Below are 18,603 nucleotides of genomic sequence, written 5' to 3'. Positions count from 1 at the left end.
GGTAACCTTCCTCAGACCGATTTTCTCACCGATTATGGCAAACCTATATTCATTGGTGCAGTGAACAGAAAATGGACCCTAGGTCTTTCAGAGATTCTGGGGTCTTAGCATTCCTTCAGGCAGGAATGGATCAAGGTTTGAAGGTGGCTTCCTTGAGAGTGCAAGTGTCAGCATTGACTGTATGGTTCCAAAAGACAAATTGGCAACTTACAGGATGTGCGTACTTTTTTCCAGGGAATGCTGCGCATTCAACCTCCTTTTGTTCTTCCTAAAATGCCTTGGGACTTAAATTTAGTCCTAAAGGCCCTTCAAGTTGCCCCATTTGAACCACTTAATAAAGTGGATCTTAAATGGTTGACAGCTAAAGTTCTCTTTCTACTGGCCATGGCATCAGCTAGAAGAGTACCAGATTTAGGGGCATTGTTATGTCGGCCTCCATTTCTGAATTTTTTTTTATCCAGATAGACCAGTTCTTAGAACTAAATCTGGGTATCTTCCCAAGGTGGTGTCTAAATTTCACCTTAACGAAGAAATTGTAATCCCGGCTTTCCAGGAACCGGGCCTTTCTTTGGGAGATGCATCACTGGACGTGGTCCGTGCCTTAAGGATCTACGTGGATTGTACCAGTGCCATCAGAAAGACAGATTCTCTCCGTTCTCTAGGATGGCCTGCTGATAAGCAGACACTGGCAAGGTAGCTTCGGATGACGATTTCATAAGCATATTCTCGAGCTGATCTCCCTGTTTCGGCTAATGTCTCTGCTCACTCTACTCGTAAGGTAGGTCCATCGTGGGCAGCACAACATGGTGCTTCAGCAGAACAGATATATGTAAGGCAGCCGCATGGTCTTCCATTAACACATTCATTACACATTATGCCATGGATACCTTTGCCTCTCACAATGCTGAATTCGGACAAAGGATTCTCCTGTCCAATCAGGAGCATCCCCACCACTAAATTGCTTTGGGAAATCCCAATGTTATCCTGTGGATAACCTGTGGACCCTACCGGAGAAATATACGTTATGGTAAGAACTTAACCGTTGATAACAGTATTTCTCCTAAGTCCAAAGGGATCCCACTCTGACTCACCTGATTTGAGGATCCTTTTACTCACTAACCTCTTCCTTCTTGTACGGAAGGGTGTGCTTGTGTGTTCTTCTCGCCTGATTAGGGCCATCTATGCTGCTCCTGCCTTGAGCTTTGAGAATACAACCGATTTGCCTGAGCCAGGAGGGGGGATATATGGACGGGCCCGTTGCATGCTGGGAAGCCGAAAAGCTTTGACCGATTGGTGCAAATCCGCTGTCGCTTCATCATATCCCAGTGTTATCCTACCATAACGTATATTTTGTGTAGCAATGAGATTGGAATGTTTTTTTGTCTCTTTTCCTCCTACAGAGCAGCTCATTTGGTTACGGTCATGTAGGATATCTGGAAAACTACATTGTTTTATTTGGTTTTCAAAAAATTTAATTGAACTTGTATGTTAGGTTTATCGTCCTTTTTATAAATTGGCAAGTTGGTTCAGTATGTAGACCCATTTTGAATGATCAAATAAGTATGTGGAAGTTCATAGGCAACAAGTAGTGGTGGAACACATGAACAAGACTAATAGCAAAATGTCCAGCCACCTGCACCTGTGCTGTGAAGCTCTGTTTATGCTCTTCGATGAGTTTGGGTGCGGGTAATGGTGTAATTAGCACTTTAGAGACTGCTACAGGGCCTGCCTCACCCTAAGACCTGATAGCCAGTGCACCTCCTGGAATGTTGGTAGTTATACTTACAGTTGTCGCCGGTGGCAAAAAAACAATATATATTTTAAATGTCCACCAATAGGGCAAAATTAAGTGGTCAAGAAACAATACATAAATTATATATATTCGTGGTTTAGATATTAAATCTTTATCATCTATCTTACGCTGTAATAGAATATATACTGGATGTGCATGAAATACCAGTTCAAGATCAATGAGATGATAGAATGTAAGCACTGCACAATCATCCAAATGTTGAAATAGTCTGTGGAACTACAAGGCCCATAATAGTGTGGATACTTGCATGCCCTCAATGCAGTTTACACAGGAAACATTCAAATCAGAAGTCCGGCTGTGTGTAGTTAATCACCCCAGTGAGATATGGTATTTGTCGTTAACACTGCAGCACCATTCTCCACTCCAGATTTGGGTAAGGATACTGCGCACTGCTGTGATGAAGCGTGCTTCGGGCTGCACTCTCCAAGGCCATTATATCTGCGGCATCACTCCTCTACTACCGCTGCGACTGCAGCATCATACTTTAGAGTGAGCGAGACATTTTTAGGGCTGAAATGTCACTCAAGGGCACCGGGCAGTAGGAATCCAATATGGCACACCAGCGTAAGGTAACACCTGACACGTTTCATCCACTTAAAGGAGAACTTTTTTTAAAGAGAACCCTAATGTGACATAAGACAATGTACTAATTTAACTGGAATTATTATATTACAATTCAGTTGGAATTTAGTAGTGCGAAGTCTTCATTTACAAAAACCTCATCAAAAGAAAAGCATTTAATAAATACAGCACAATTATTAAAAATGCATCTTTGCAGTAAGTCATAAATAGCTACACTGTTTGGATATTAACGGATTTTATAAATTGAATAGAATCAGAGCATTAAATGAATGTGTATTCAGGGAAACAGTGGGACATAATATCGCAGGTCTATATTTCATTTATTAGCATATTGGCTCCTGCACTGAACTATGTATCATGTTGAGCAAGTTGGCGGTGCAGCTTTGGAAAGTTTGAGTTGACTTTATGGCTCTACGTATTTTGATGCTAATTAAGACAAATTATCTCACAACACTAAATTTTGTAGATCGAGTTTAAGTACTTCCCTAATGTCATGCAATTTTCTGGCATTAATCTACTTTATCATTGTCATAACGGCAAATGGCTCATTAAAATCAGGAGGGAATGTTTGTGCGGTTTCCAATGTAGTGTGTAAACTGCCATCCATGAGATTTGTACCTAGGGCTTGTTTTTATCAAAGTATAAATGATATTTCTGAAACATCTAACACTTTCATAACTCCTGTTGAGTCCTATAAACCCGTAAAAACATTTGTATGTGAAACTGATGATTGCTCTGTAAGTGTTGTTGAATCTAGCTTTTAAGTACTGATTTTACATGTTGATGGCTTTTGTCTTTACAGAACAGAGATAACTACATCCGTTCCTGCAGATTACTCCCTGATGGGCGCACTCTGATTGTTGGGGGGGAAGCCAGCACGTTATCCATATGGGACCTGGCAGCTCCTACTCCACGTATAAAAGCCGAGCTGACATCATCTGCTCCTGCCTGCTATGCTCTGGCTATAAGCCCTGATTCCAAGGTCTGCTTCTCCTGCTGTAGTGATGGCAACATTGCAGTGTGGGACTTGCACAATCAGACTCTTGTAAGGTATGTACGTTAGGTTTGTGAACACAACTAATAACACTGCCCACATTAACATGCTGCCTACCTGATGATGTGATGTATATTCCTTATTTTTGAATACATAATGCACAATACTTGGTGGATCAGTTTGTGAGAGATTGCAATCAAATATATAATTAGCATCCTTTTATAGTTTGTAATGTGGGGTTTGCCAAACTCAGTCCTCAAGACACCCTTGCACTCCAGGTTTTATAGCAAAGCTGGTTAAATAAAAATCACTGAGTTACTACTTGTCCCAGGTAACCACTACTTGTCCCAGGTAATCGGGGAATGAACTAGGCATAGGGCTATACTGGACCTAGTACTAACTAATAATGAGGAAATAGTATCAAATACTAAAGTAGGGGAGACCCTAGGAAATAGCGATCACAATATGATCACATTCGATATCAGCTTTCAAAAACTACAATATAAGAGTCTAACTAAAACTTTTAACTTTAAGAAAGCTAATTTCATATTGCTGAAACAAGCAATGAGGGACATCAATTGGGAAATTGTATTGCATGGTAAGAATACTGCTGAAATGTGAGATGTTTTTACAACTACGCTCAATAAGTACACTCATTTGTATATTCCCATAGTCAACAAAAACAGGATTAGGAAATTCAAACCGATGTGGCTTAATAAGAGGGTCAAGGAACAACTGGATAAAAAAAACACCCGCTTTCAAAGCATTTAAGTCTGATGGAACGTTGGAATTATTCCAGTTCTACAAGGAATGTAACAAAAAATGCAAAAAAGAAATCAGAGCAGCAAAAAAGAAAACGAAAAACAAATCGCAAAGGAGAGTATAACAAACCCCAAAAAGTTCTTTAAGTAAATAAACGGAAAAAGGTTAAAAAGGGAGAATATTGGGCCTTCAAAGGGCGAGTTGGATGTCTTGATTAATGATGATGGGTATAAAGCGGATTTATTTAATAAATTCTTTTCATCAGTATTCACAAATGAGGACACGTTGACGAGAGTAGAGCATAACATAAGCTACGAAAACGAACAAATGCGAGGTACTTGGCTAAATGAGGATGTAGTCCGGGAGAGACTAATATCGAGACCCCTATATTTGATTTTCAGAGAGTCCATTAGATCAGAATCAATACCAAAGGACTGGCGTATAGCAGAGGTAGTCCCAATATTTAAAAAGGGTATTAAAACTCACCCCGGTAACTATAGACCGGTAAGTTTGACATCTATAGTGGGGAAATTACTAGAAGGTATATTAAGGGCCAGCATACTTGAGTACTTGGATACCTCAAAGGTTATTACTAGGAATCAGCATGGTTTTGTGAAGGACCGATCCGGTCCAACTAACTTAATAAGCTTCTCCGAGAAAGTGAGCGATAATATTGATCAGGGTCATGCAGTGGATGTGATCTTTTTGGACTTCGCTAAGGCCTTTGACAAAGTTCCACATAAGAGGCTAATTCTCAAATTAAGGGAGCTTGAGGTAGGGGACACTATTTGTACTTGGGTGAATAATTGGCTGTTCAATAGGGAACGGCGAGTGGGGATTAATGGGATGTACTCTGAACGGGCTTCAGTGCTCAGTGGAATACCACAGGGTTCAGTGCTCGGGCCATTGTTGTTTAACATATTCATTAATGACCTAGGAGAGGGCCTGGAAAACACAGTATCAATTTTCACAGATGATCCTAAACTATGTAGAGTAATTAATTCAGACAAGGATGTTGAGTCTCTACAGAATGATTTATCTAGACTTGGTCTGGGCGGATAAATGGAGAATGAGGTTCAATACAGACAAATGTAAAGTTATGCACTTTAGGACTAAGAACAATCAGACAGCCTATAAACTAAATGGGGAAAATGTAGGGACAACATTAGTTAAAAAAGATTTGGGGGTGCTCATCGACAATAAACTTGGTAGCAGTACGCAATGTCCAAATGCAGCAACAAAAGCAAATAAGGTGTTAGCATGCATTAAACTGGGAATGGAGACAAGGGGTGAGAGTGTAATCCTGCCACTGTATAAATCATTGGTGCGGCCACACCTGGAATATTGTGTACAGTTCTGGGCACCTCACTATAAAAAAAGATATCTAGGGACTCGAAAAGGATCAGAGGCGAGCCACCAAACTGGTTAAGGGGTTAGAGGCACTGGATTATGAGGAAAGACTTAAAAGGTTAGATTTGTTTACACTGGAAAAGAGGCCACTGAGAGGAGACATTATTAATATTTTTAAATACATTAAGGGGCAATACAAGGATTTACCAAACGATTTGTTTATCAAAAAAACACTACATAGGACACGAGGACACCCCCTGAGGTTAGAACAAAAAAAATTCCATAGACAACAGAGAAAAGGATTCTTCACAGTAAGAACAGTAAAGATTTGGAATTCTTTGCCAGAGAAGGTAGTAATGGTGGACTCTATCAATAAGTTTAAAAATGGATTAGATAAATTCCTAGCAGAAAAAAAATATCCAAGGATACTGCATTTAATTAAGATTTTAAAAAAAATACAAAATTATTATACAGGTTGAACTCGATGGACATCTGTCTTTTTTTCAACCTCAACAACTATTTAACTATTAGAGTCATACAATCTGGACTGTTGGGGTGTATTAGGGTGTGTGCTGTTACATAACCTAAAATGAAGTCTATTATATTAAGTTATGATGCTATGCTATCTTCCGCATATTTTAATATCCGTAATTCAGGCATTATCTTCAAAGTACAATCTCATGACCCTCTACTATACTTGTAACATGTCTGTCGGTCACGTTTCTTGACACTCATTTTATGGTTTTATGGTATATTCTGCAGGCCAGTGAGGATATGCCAAACATGTCTCTCTTCTCCCTTTTGCCTCCAAACTCCTTGAGCGTATTGTCTACAACTGCCTCACTGTCTTTCTTTCTTCCCACTCACTGCTTGACCCTTTCTGATCTGGTTACCGTCCTCAGCACTCCACTGAAACTGCCCTCACGAAAATCTGGATTCCCCACCTTGCCGCTAAATCCAGGGGCCACTACTCTCTGCTTATTCTCCTTGACCCCTTTGCTGCTTTTGACACTGTAGACCACCCACTCCTCCTGCAAATCCTTTACTCCCTTGGTTTGCGTGATACTGCTCTCTACTGGCTGTCCTCCCTATCTGACCGTTCCTTCTCTGTCTCCTCTCATGACTCCATCTCCCCCCCCCACCACCACCACCACTTCCTCTACCAGTAGGTGTCCCCCAAGGTTCTGTTTTTGGGCCTCTCCTTTTCTCTCTACACATCCTCATTAGGTGAGCTCATTAGCTTTTTTGACTTAAAATATCATCTCTACGCTGATGATACTCAAATCTACCTTTCCTCCCCTGACCTTTCCCCTGCTCTCTTCACTCGTATCTCCAACTGTGTCTCTGCTATCTCCTCCTGGATGTTCCAACGCTTTCTTAAACTTATGTCAAAGACTGGGCTGGTCATCTTCCCTCCCTTCCACACAACCTCACCTCCTACAATTTCATTATCCATTGATGTCACAACTATCTCCTCTAGCCCCCAAGTGCGATGTCATGGAGTACTCCTCGACTCTTCCCCCTCCTTCAAACCCCACATTCAGTACCTCTCGATAACCTGCCATTTCCATCTTAATAACATCTCCAGGATCAGACCCTTTCTCACCCAGGATGCTACTAAGACCCTCAGCCACTTACTGGTCATCTCCAGATTGGACTACTGCAATCTCCTCTTATCTGTACTCACTCAAAAATGCCTCTCTCCACTTCAATCTATCCTCAATGCTGCTGCCAGTCATCTTCCTCACCAAACGTACAACGTCCACATCCCCTCTCTTGCAGGACCTTCACTGTCTACCCTTCCCATTCAGAATCCCATTCAAGCTTCTCACACCTACAAAGCCCTCACCCACTCTTCTCCCTCTTACATCTCTGACCTTATCTCTCTTTACATTCCCACCCATCCTCTTCGCTTTGCTAATGCACGCCGTCTCTCCTGACAACTGATTACTTCCTCCCACTCCTACCTACAAGTTTTTGCACAAGCTGCTCCCTATCTCTGGAATGCTCTACCTCTCCCCATCCGACTCTCCACCTCTCTACAAAACTTCAAACGGGCTCTCAAGACCCACTTCTTCACCAAACCCAGCCAACTCTCCTCCTAACCCTCTTGTCTATGCTCACTGTCTACCCCTTCTGTGCCACTCCGGTCTGTTAGCCCCTCACCTTTTAGATTGTAAGCTCGCAAGAGCAGGGACTTCTTTCCTCACATGCCTTTCCTTTTCTTACTTACACTATCTTATACTCCAAACTACCTTTAATGGCACTTAACCCCGGGTTTTCTATACCTGTTGTATATTGTCTTGTACTGTAAGTGCTGTTTTCTTGTTTGCTCATTTGATTATGTACTGTGTAATGGGCGCTGCGGATCCTTTGTGGCGCCATATAAATAAAGGATAATAATAATGTCACTGAGGGGTAAATGTATGATACCGGCACATGTCATGTCGGTGTAACTCTCTTTTTTGCCTTTTTTATCAAGGCAAATTGGGAATCACTAGCACAGAGACGCACTAACACTTCCTCCACTGTTTGGTAGTCCATTGCACTGAGCTTGCATTGTCCACGGACAAGTAATGGCCTACCAGTTAATGATCTAAAATGGCCTATCAATAACTCCAGACATCCTGGTGTTTGGAGTTCTTGATAGACCATTTTTAATTAAATTGTCTGCTTGTTCCACAGGTTGAAATTTGCAGACAAATATCCTGTTCATCTTTTGTCCAGCCCTGCATGTTACGGATGTGACATTTCTCGAGTATGCACTTTCACTCACTGGTGCTTTTTTGATGCTGATATGTTTACCACAAAGTCCCCAGATATTACCCTAAGACACTATTGCACATAAAACAGTTGTTTTCTTCACTGAAGCGCATGCAAAACCTTTCCAATCCATGTTCCCTCTTACAAAGTGACCTTGGTCTCTCAGCAGTGTCTTAGCCATAATTATAGGCACCCTGGCAGCACATCATTTTTACGCAAGAGTCTGAAGGTGTTATTTGCTTAATTTGAGTGAACGCATGGTATCCCTCGTTTTCAATGTACTTGGTGCAAATTATATAACCTGGTGTTTTTTGTTCTTTTGTGGCTGTGTGTACATTTATATATACAACCATCAGTTACCTAAATGACTAATATTGTGTAGGCAGCAGGTCTTGTGAGGTGCTTCCAATATGCAGTGGTTGGTACCCATCAAAATTTAAAACAACCGGTGAATCATGGGTGCACAAGGCTCACTGATGTTCATTGGGCGCGAAGGTTAGCCCATCTGGTCAGATTCCAAAGAAGAGATACTGTAGCACAAACTTCTGAAAAAGTTAACACTGGCTATGATAGAAAGGTGTCCAAATACACCGTTGGGAGACTCCTGTCACTCGTTGCTCTGCATGCGCACAGTGTCTATTCACAGAGATCAGAGGGACTGGGGGCATGCCAGCAGCTCAGAGAGCGCTGGACATGCCCCCATAGTGACTGAAAATGGGGGCGTGGTTCGTGATTGTGGCATTACTGTGAAGCCACTCACTTCACCGAGGCCACATACCCTTTTTGCGGGCGGGCTAGGCTATGCTGCGCCGGAATCCTACTTCCTGCCTCCACAAAGTTGGAAAGTATGGATATAGACTAAGGCTGAAGATTGCAATAAACATATTGGTTTACTTAATCACAAAAACAACGTCTGTAAATATATATATATATATATATATATATATATATATATATATATATATATATATACACACACACACACAAACTAATCTGATCCTGAATTAACACACTCCCTCACCCTCTCCTCCTTCTCCCACTCTGTCTGACATTACCCCCGTCTCTGGTTGGTGCTCATCATATATATATATATATATAGATAGATAGATAGAGATAGATATATATAGATAGATAGATAGAGATAGATATATATATATATATATATATATATATATATATATATATATATATATATATATATATATATATATATATATATATTAGTATAATTGACACCTAGTAAGCCTGGTCATCTCGGTCTCCATTCACCCTCAGTGCCCCGTTCTGTCTTGAAGACTCCATGCATACATACATACATACATACATACATACATACAGTACATATATGCTTTCACTATTCTAGTGCACAAGCTATCAGGTGTGTAGCGGAAAATAGTTTTTTGTTCCCCATTGAGGACTATTAAAAACTGTAAGGTTCGGAAAAATCTTGTATGTAATGTGTATCTGTATAATGCATGTATAATTTTAAATCAATGCTTAGAAGTGACACAAGTAGTTATTCATAATGCACAATGTTCTCAGCGTTATTGGACGAAGAATAAATATGTACAAAATGTTCATGAGCCCAGTCTAGTCTATAGTAGATTATTTTATTGAAGTAACACTGGGCCAGACACACATTAACCTTGGATCACAGTCTGTAATTCAATCATTTAATTACATGTATCAGTGCTTTGCAGTATACAGCTATCTTCTCTTGAACTCGTTTGCCAATAAATTGGTTTGCATTTTTCTGTTCCGACGTTTGCTGCATTTTGACTGTCTGCTATATAATTTTAACTGGTGCAAATCAATGAACATACCAATAATTTGTCAGCAGTTAGGCTTTTCAGAGCCCAAAACGGTGCCACCTGATGAAGTAGCTGATTGGTCTTTCCCTTTCATAGTGTGATTGCCCTAAGTGAGCAGTAATACTAGCAGAAGAGGAAATTACATAGTGTTTGATTAGTAAAGATTTCTGTCTGTGCTCAGGTTAATGCTGATGGCTCGGGAACTTTAGTTAAAAAGGTACGGTGTCAGAATTGTAGGCCAAGGAGGTACCACACTTGGCATTACACATCAGCTAAGATACAAGCAGATATAAACACCTCATGTACTAAGTGGTTCTGCATAGTAACTCCTATATTTTGGCCCATAAATTCATTATTACATGCAAAACTCAAGTCTATTGTGGGCATTAATAAAATTAGTTTGTGTTCTAAATCGACAAATGTAGGAAATGTGTGGAAAATTATATTTTTACTTTTAGAGCGCTTTATTATGTAAATGATGTGGATATTAAAATATTAGATCTAATCGAGTTTTTAATATGGTTAAAATAAATTGGAGATGGTCAATTTTTTTTTTTCCTGCTTCAGAAAAGTCATTAACTGGAAGATATGACGTATTTATTAATTAAGCTCATGTTATTTTTGAAAAATGTTCAGAAATGAAGCAAGTACTGTATGTTGCATGAAGCTAGCATTATTCATTTACGTATTTACGTGTTAATGCGCTGCGCTGTGCTGTGCAAAATAAACAAAATTCCATATTCTACACTGGGTGTGGTGACACCTGGTGCGGCAGAAGAAAGCCAAAAGGTGGTGTTTGCCTCACTGGGAAGTGGGCATGACCTTGTGACACATCCTCTTATCCTCTTTTTCATCACTTCGGGGGCGTGCCCAGCATTCCAGGAGATGCTGTGCTGCCCTGGAGACTTCCCCTACACTGCAGGGTCCTGCACGATAATGGGGTCTACGAGGGGTGATTGATAAGTACCCATCTTTGAAGACAGATGGCGCCAATGACGTCAAACCTGTATATCATTTAGTTTCATCTGTCAAACAACGACTGTCAGAATTTAAGATAAATTAATTCTGTACCTTTGTTTTCGTAGCTGTTGGAAGTGAGCAAGTTTGAGTTTTTTCTGACTATGGAGAAAGTGCAGTACCGAGCGGTGATTAGATTCTTGTTTTTGGATGAGAAGACGTATGAGGAAATCAAAGAAAAGTTAAAAGCCGTTTATGGGACCTTTTACCTTTGATGACAACAATCCGATGTTGGTTCAGTGAATTCAAGCGTGGTCGTACATCCGTCCTCGGTGAAGAGCGTCCAGGTCGCCCAATTGAGGCGACTATGGATGAAATGGTCAACAAAATCCATGATATCGTAGTGGCAGACCAGCGAGTGAAGATCAGAGAGATTGTTGAGATCATAGGCATCTCATTAGAACGTGTGCAGAATATCCTACATGAACATTTGGGCATGACAAAGCTATCGGCAAGATGGGTGCCGCGTTTGCTCACTGTGGACAAGTGGAATCGAATGACCACTTCGAAGCAGTTTTTGGACCTGTTTAAGCGCAATCCGAAGGAGTTTCTGCGCCGTTTCGTGACTGTTGATGAAACATGGATCCTTCACTACACGCCAGAAATGAAGGAACAGACAAAACAGTGGACTTCACCCGGCGAACACGCACCAAAGAAGGCGAAGACTGTTCCATCGGCCGGAAAGGTCATGGTCACCATTTTCTGGGATTCGGAAGGCATAATCTTCATCGACTATTTGGAAAAGGGAAGAACTATCACAGGGCAGTATTATGCTCAATTTATTGAGCAAATTCGACGACGCATTGAAGAGAAAACGGCCCCACTCGGCTAAGAAAAGTGCTGTTCCACCATGACAATACGCCAGCACACTCGTCCCACCTCGCCACAGCGAAATTGGTGGAACTGGGCTACGAATTGCTGCCGTCTTCTCCAGATTTGGCCCCCTGCGACTTCTTCCTGTTTCCAAACAAGTAAAAATGGCTCGGCGAAAAGATTTGTATCGAGCGAGGAGGTCATCGCTGAAACTGAAGCCTATTTCACAGAGTTTGACAAATCCTTTATTTTGGGGGGCTTGAAAAAGTTGGAATATCGTTGGGCCAAGTGTATCGAGCTAAAAGGGGACTGTTGAAAAAAAAAAATCAAAATTTTCCTATTTTTTTTTTTTTTCTTGCCTAACATGGGTACTTATCAATCACCCCTTGTATGTACTAAGCCTTGGAGAGAGCGAAAGTACCAGCTAGTCCGCTCCTAACTGCCATGTCACAGGCTGTGTTTTAAAAATGTTAGAAGTTGGTTGGTACTTTGGGGAGTATCCAATTACCCGTGGTCAATTACCACAGCTAATTGTCTCGCCAGGGGCTGTCCTATTAGCCCCGATAAGCCGGCGTGAGCTATGGCTTATTGGGGATTTTGTTTCCCTTGCCTCAGACAGGGAAAACCAAATCCCTGGAAGCAGCCCTTCTGTTTCTATTGAAAACACACAAGTTTCAATGAACCTATTTGTTTTCTTGAGAAATGTTTTACAGTCGATCAAATTGTATATCCCGTAACAACAACAACAACAACAACAAAAAAAAAGGTGAAAAATCGCAAAAAAGTCTGATGTTTCTGCTCGGGTAATTGGATACTCCCCTTTATCTCCGTCCACTTGATCTCTCTCCAAACCTTAGTACATAGACCCCACAGTCACAGTGCAGCTCCCTGTCACTGTGCAGGAGTCAGCATTTCGTTGTCACTCCCTCCACCACCCATATGCGGTTCGCATCCCCGTAATGATTTCTCTGACTACACTGCATTGCTAATCAATGGCTAATATTCATGAAAAGCCTTAGATCGGTTTGGCTTTCGTGCACAAAATATCGGACTATGGGGCTAATTCAGACCTGATCGCTCGCTATCTATTTTTGCAGCGCTGCGATCAGGTCAGAACTGCGCGTGCGTATGCTCTGCAATGCACAAGCGCGTCGCACAGGTACAAATCGGTTTATTGCTCTCTGCGATGGGTTTGTGTGAAGAATCTATTTGCACGGGCGATCGCAAGGTGATTGACAGGAAGGAGGCGTTTGTGGGTGTCAACTGATTGTTTTCCGGGAGTGGTTGGAAAAACTCAGGCGTTCCCAAGCGTTTGCAGGGCGGGTGTCTGAAGTCCATTCCGGCCCCGGACAGGCTGAAGTGATTGCAGCAGCTGAGTAAGTCCTGGGCTAATCAGAAACTACACAAAATCTTTTTGTACCGCTCGGGTGCACATCCGATCGCACACTTGCACAGCTAAAATACTTCCCGGTGGGCAGAAACTGTGAACGCAGGACTGCAAAAAAAAACAGCTAGCGAACAATCAGGTCTGAATTACTGCCTATACCAAGAATAATCACTCTTTACTTTATCCAGCTTGCCTTACTACTTAGGACATGTTGACAGTTTGCAAATGGGTACAGAGCGTGTGTATGTATGTATGTATAGGCATACATACATACATACATACATACATACATACATACATACATACATACATACATCCAAACATCCAAACACATGTATAATATGATAAATAATTGCACCCACAATGCATTCGTACACGGGAGTATGAATGAACAGTGACACGTACGTGTTTATGTATGTATGCGCGTATGTATGTATGTATATATGTATGGATGGGTGTGTATGTGTGTGTGTGTATATATTAATATAATATTATTATACATAATATGTATAGATGTATGTAATACCAAAAGAGCCAGCAAAGCTGCCTGGAGAATAGTTGGAGTATTTTAGTTGAGCTGTGCGCCAATTTACTACACCACACTGACCCCACTCACACAATGAAAACTTGGAGGAAAACCATTATGATTGCAGGTGACATAGTCCCTTTTAAATAGTGTGGGGTGTAAGATCATGCCCCGCATCCTTTGGTTCAGCCTTCAGTTCTATGCTGGGTCTGATGTTAAGGTAGTATTTCGTTAACATGAAACTGCCATGCAAGAAATGGTTAAATTGTGAATAAAGAGACCTGCTGAGAGATTTATGATGATGGGAGGCTAACATCCTTTGAAATGGCTAATCCCACTAGCTCCTGGATGTTCTAGGTCAGCACAAACCTGTTTCTTTTTTCTTCCTCATCATTTGATGTCCTACTTGATAAGAGGGAAGTAAAACTGGTTTTACACACTTGAAAAATATGCCACGTTGCCATGCATATTAAATCATGTTTTCTCTCATTTTACAGAGGAATCCTTGCTTCTTTTTCTCCCAATAGCATGGCTCATTGACATGACTGATGAGCCATTGAAAAGTCTAATTGTTCCTTTATTTTCTACAAATTAATAAGATTGTCCATGGGCAGGACTCTAAGGTCAGGTGATTTTCTGCTGATGAACATCTGCCTGCGTTTATATGCCTATGACAATCAGTCTTGTTATCATAATGTAGGGCACAGACAACTTCTTTTTAAATTTAATATGAAACATGCTTTAAAAAATCCTTTATACTTATACTTTATAGATGCATTTAGGGCTTAATTCGGGGATGTACCTAAACCTAATGTTTTACGCAGCACATCTCTGAAGCCGCACTGCACGTGTGCAGATCTGGGGCCACGATGCCGCTCGCAGTGCCCCAATTGCCAGAGCATGATTGCCTGTTGCTGGCGTTTGAGGGCAACATTCCAGATAACGGGGGCATGTCCTCGGACACCGCTTCACTGGCTTCAGCAACGTGATCTAACAGAGCATTTAAGTAACCTTAGGGTTACTCAGGTATCTGATGTTCAAGCAGTTGATCCGCTGCTGCGTACTCTTAACACATCAGCAGATTATGGAAACCTGCAGTGTGCATCTTTTAACTCCAGACTCCTCCTGCTGCTTTTTCTATAGTGTCCGTCTCTGAACCAGGCCCTTAGTCAGAAATTAGTCTTCCTAATTCAGTATGTTTTTCTTTTTTTAGGAAAAGGTATGGAACCCTATATTGAAATGGAACCTATTGGTTCCAATTACCACATGTCTGCTAAGATTGCGTTTTCCTTGCAACACTGTGATTGAACCACTGCTTCAGTTACTGCATGGGATCACATTGGCTGCATGTCAAATGTGACTGTCTTTCATATACCCAATTGTAAAGCACAATGGATTAACCTGGCTCTATATTATTAAATGTTAATGAATATGCTGTGTCACTGGTATTTAACACTACACCACTGGGAAAAGGACCCAAGTCATAACTTAACCTGCTACTAGTTTATTACCCTTAACTGTTGGCTTTGTGTTAAATGCCAGTGGTAATGCGTAAACAGCAATCTTATGTGACATGCAGCGGTTAGAGAGTGCTTATGGTTGCAGGGCCAGTGAGGATACTTCAGTGAACTCTTGTGTTAAACTCAAATAAATGAAGCAGTGGGCAGTAACACAAACGCTCCTCTATGGAAGTGCAGATGGTCTAGTGTAGCGGTGGGTTTGCATGTTTTTTGCTACCTATACAGATGTGTCCTCTTACATGCATATCATTTTAATCAGCAGAAGCTGCTTGTGCGCCCTATTACATTACTTTGAGTCTAAGACGCATTTCCATAGAAAAAAAGATGCTCTGTGCTACCAAGTCACATGGCACTCATGCTTTATGTGTAACGCAACTTGTAGCGCATGGAGCAAAGATGTAAGATGACACATCTGTATATATTAAAAAAATAATAATAATAATAAAAATAAAATAAAAAGTTTCTAAAGGCCTTTATTTTGATGGCAGTGGGTAAGTGGCCTAAACCTCCTGGAGACATTTTTTAAATGGGAAAAAGAATAAAGTGGGTTCTCTGAAAATATATATTATGATAATACTGAGTTTTATTATGTGAATCCCTCAAGTCCTCCCATTATTTAGCTTGCCCTCACCAACTTCTAGCCTCTTTTTAGGATGCTGAGAAGTTAAGCTTTCAATCGCCGCAAAGTGTAAAAGTGATAGACGTGTCTGCGTCTCTCATGACTTTGACATTGATTGTTTTAATTGTTTCAGTTATGTACTTACACCTCTTTGATTAGACTATGCACACTTCTGTGGTGGTCAGAAATTCCCCTCCAGTAATTCTTGGTTTACCAGACACTCTGATGCTGTATAGAATTAAGGCGTAGAGGTATCCGTAGAGTTGTAAAGTCATAAGACAGTTTTTGGTTGTGTTCTCTTTGAGATTCAGTTGTTTCTGTAGACAGAGCCAGCCCTAGGCATAGGCAAATGCCTAGGGCAGAAGCTATTAGAGCCTCCTAGCCACCTAGTAATGCAAATAAGATGCATTTTTGTCAAAAATGGCGCCCAATGTTAGCAGAGCTACCAGCTGATTCACGCCAGCCATCTCCTGCTGCATGGTGTATTGAGGAAAGATGTATGAGGACACATCTGTATCCAAGCAGAGGCAGAGGTCACAGTGTTAGCGGCAATGTGACTGCTGTGTGCGGGTGGGTTTGGTTGTGCAGTAGTGTTCAGCATACGTGTAAGGGGCATTATGTGTGTCGTGTATAAATGCATTAATAATGTGCGGCATATGTGTAAGGGGCACTGGGTGTTGTGTATAATGGCACTGATGTGCGGCATATGTGAAAAGGACATTGTGTGTCGTGTATAAGGGCATTACTAATGTGCGGCATATGTGAAAGGGACATTGTGTATAAGTGCATTAATAAAGGTTGGCATAATGTGTAAGGCGCATTATGTTTATAAGGACTTCAATAATGTGTGTTGTGTGTAAGGGCCATTACTGTGTGGTATGTGTATAAATACATTACTAATGTGTGGCATTATGTGTATAAGCTGCTCTACTGTGTGGCGTAAAGTAGAGAAAGGGCTATGTCTAATGTGAATAAAGAGCAATATAGTGTGGTGTAATGTGAATAAGGAGCAATTCATTGTGATGTAATGTGAATTAGGGGCACTACTGTGAGGAGTAACATATATAAGGTGGTAACGTAGTACTACTGTGTGATGTAATGTGAATATGAGACACTATCATATGATAAAATATGAATAAAGTTGCACTACTGTGTGGCGTTATTTAAATTGGGGGTTCTTATTGTGTGGCCATGCCCCTTCCCAGCAAGAACACACCCCTTTTTGCGTTGTACACTGAATGTGCACACTGTTCCTATTTTAAAATATAGGGCGTAGGAGCACCAAAATGAGGGCTGCTATAGGTGAGGGGTGGTGGTGCAGGGTCAGAGGCAGAACTAGTGGCGGTGCTAAGGGGCACTAGCCAAAATCTTGCCTAGGGCATCATATTGGTTAGGGTCGGCTCTGTTTTGTAGATCAGCATATGTTGTGTGTTACAGATAGTATTCTAAAATGTAGTACATCTAAGTTGCTATATAAAAACCTTTCAACTATTGTCAACACTGTTTTTCATTTTTCTATAGTAATGTGTTTTTGTTTTGCTCTGTATAAGTAAATGATCTCGCTTTCAGAACTTAAGACAGCTCAGTTTATTTTGTTCCTCATTTTAGATTTTTATAATGCATTTTACTTGTCTAAATATGTTGCAATTTAAGCAATTGTAGCAGATTTCTAGGTACATGCAAGCACTTGTGTGAAAACCCTGTGAGCTTCAGAGTTAGACGCAAGTAATTTTTGTGACCTAAATACACTGCTCAAAAAAATAAAGGGAACACTTAAACAACACAATGTAACTCCAAGTCAATCACACTTCTGTGAAATCAAACTGTCCACTTAGGAAGCAACACTGATTGACAATCAATTTCACATGCTGTTGTGCAAATGGAATAGACAAAAGGTGGAAATTATAGGCAATTAGCAAGACACCCCCCAATAAAGGAGTTGTTCTGCAGTTGGTGACCACAGACCACTTCTCAGCTCCTATGCTTTCTGGCTGATGTTTTGGTCACTTTTGAAAGCTGGCGGTGCTTTCACTCTAGTGGTAGCAGGAGACGGAGTCTACAACCCACTCAAGTGGCTCAGGTAGTGCAGCTCATCCAGGATAGCACATCAATGCGAGCTGTGGCAAGAAGGTTTGCTGTGTCTGTGAGCGTAGTGTCCAGAGCATGGAGGCGCTACCAGGAGACAGGCCAGTACATCAGGAGATGTGGAGGAGGCCGTAGGAGGGCAACAACCCAGAAGCAGGACCACTACCTCTGCCTTTTTGCAAGGAGGAACACTGCCAGAGCCTGCAAAATGACCTCCAGCAAGCCACAAATGTGCATGTGTCTACTCAAACTATCAGAAACAGACTCCATGAGGGTGGTATGAGGGCCTGACGTCCACAGGTGGGGGTTGTGCTTACAGCCCAACATTGTGCAGGACGTTTGGCATTTGCCAGAGAACACCAAGATTGGCAAATTCGCCACTGGCGCCCTGTGCTCTTCACAGATGAAAGCAGGTTCTCACTGAGCACATGTGACAGAGTCTGGAGACGCCAAGGAGAATGTTCTGCTGCCTGCAACATCCTCCAGCATGACCGGTTTGGCAGTGGGTCAGTAATGGTGTGGGGTGGCATTTCTTTGGGGGGCCGCACAGATCTCCATGTG

The 18,603-nt window shown here is 41.4% G+C and overlaps 1 protein-coding gene across 8 annotated transcripts in view; it reads left to right on the top strand.

Annotated features, from left to right (window-relative positions):
• LOC134895232 (transducin-like enhancer protein 4) overlaps positions 1–18,603 on the top strand; it is a 201,358-nt gene that overhangs the window by 167,484 nt on the left and 15,271 nt on the right. For all 8 annotated transcript variants that reach the window (XM_063913828.1, XM_063913827.1, XM_063913826.1 and 5 more), the window contains one exon: positions 3,198–3,445. In XM_063913828.1, the coding sequence (XP_063769898.1) occupies positions 3,198–3,445 (248 nt within the window). The remainder of the gene's footprint in view (positions 1–3,197; positions 3,446–18,603) is intronic.

Source organism: Pseudophryne corroboree, chromosome 1 (genome assembly GCF_028390025.1).
Source record: "Pseudophryne corroboree isolate aPseCor3 chromosome 1, aPseCor3.hap2, whole genome shotgun sequence".
Taxonomy (NCBI): domain Eukaryota; kingdom Metazoa; phylum Chordata; class Amphibia; order Anura; family Myobatrachidae; genus Pseudophryne; species Pseudophryne corroboree.
Note: the sequence above shows the minus strand (reverse complement) of the source record. Positions and strands in the feature narration are given on the sequence as shown.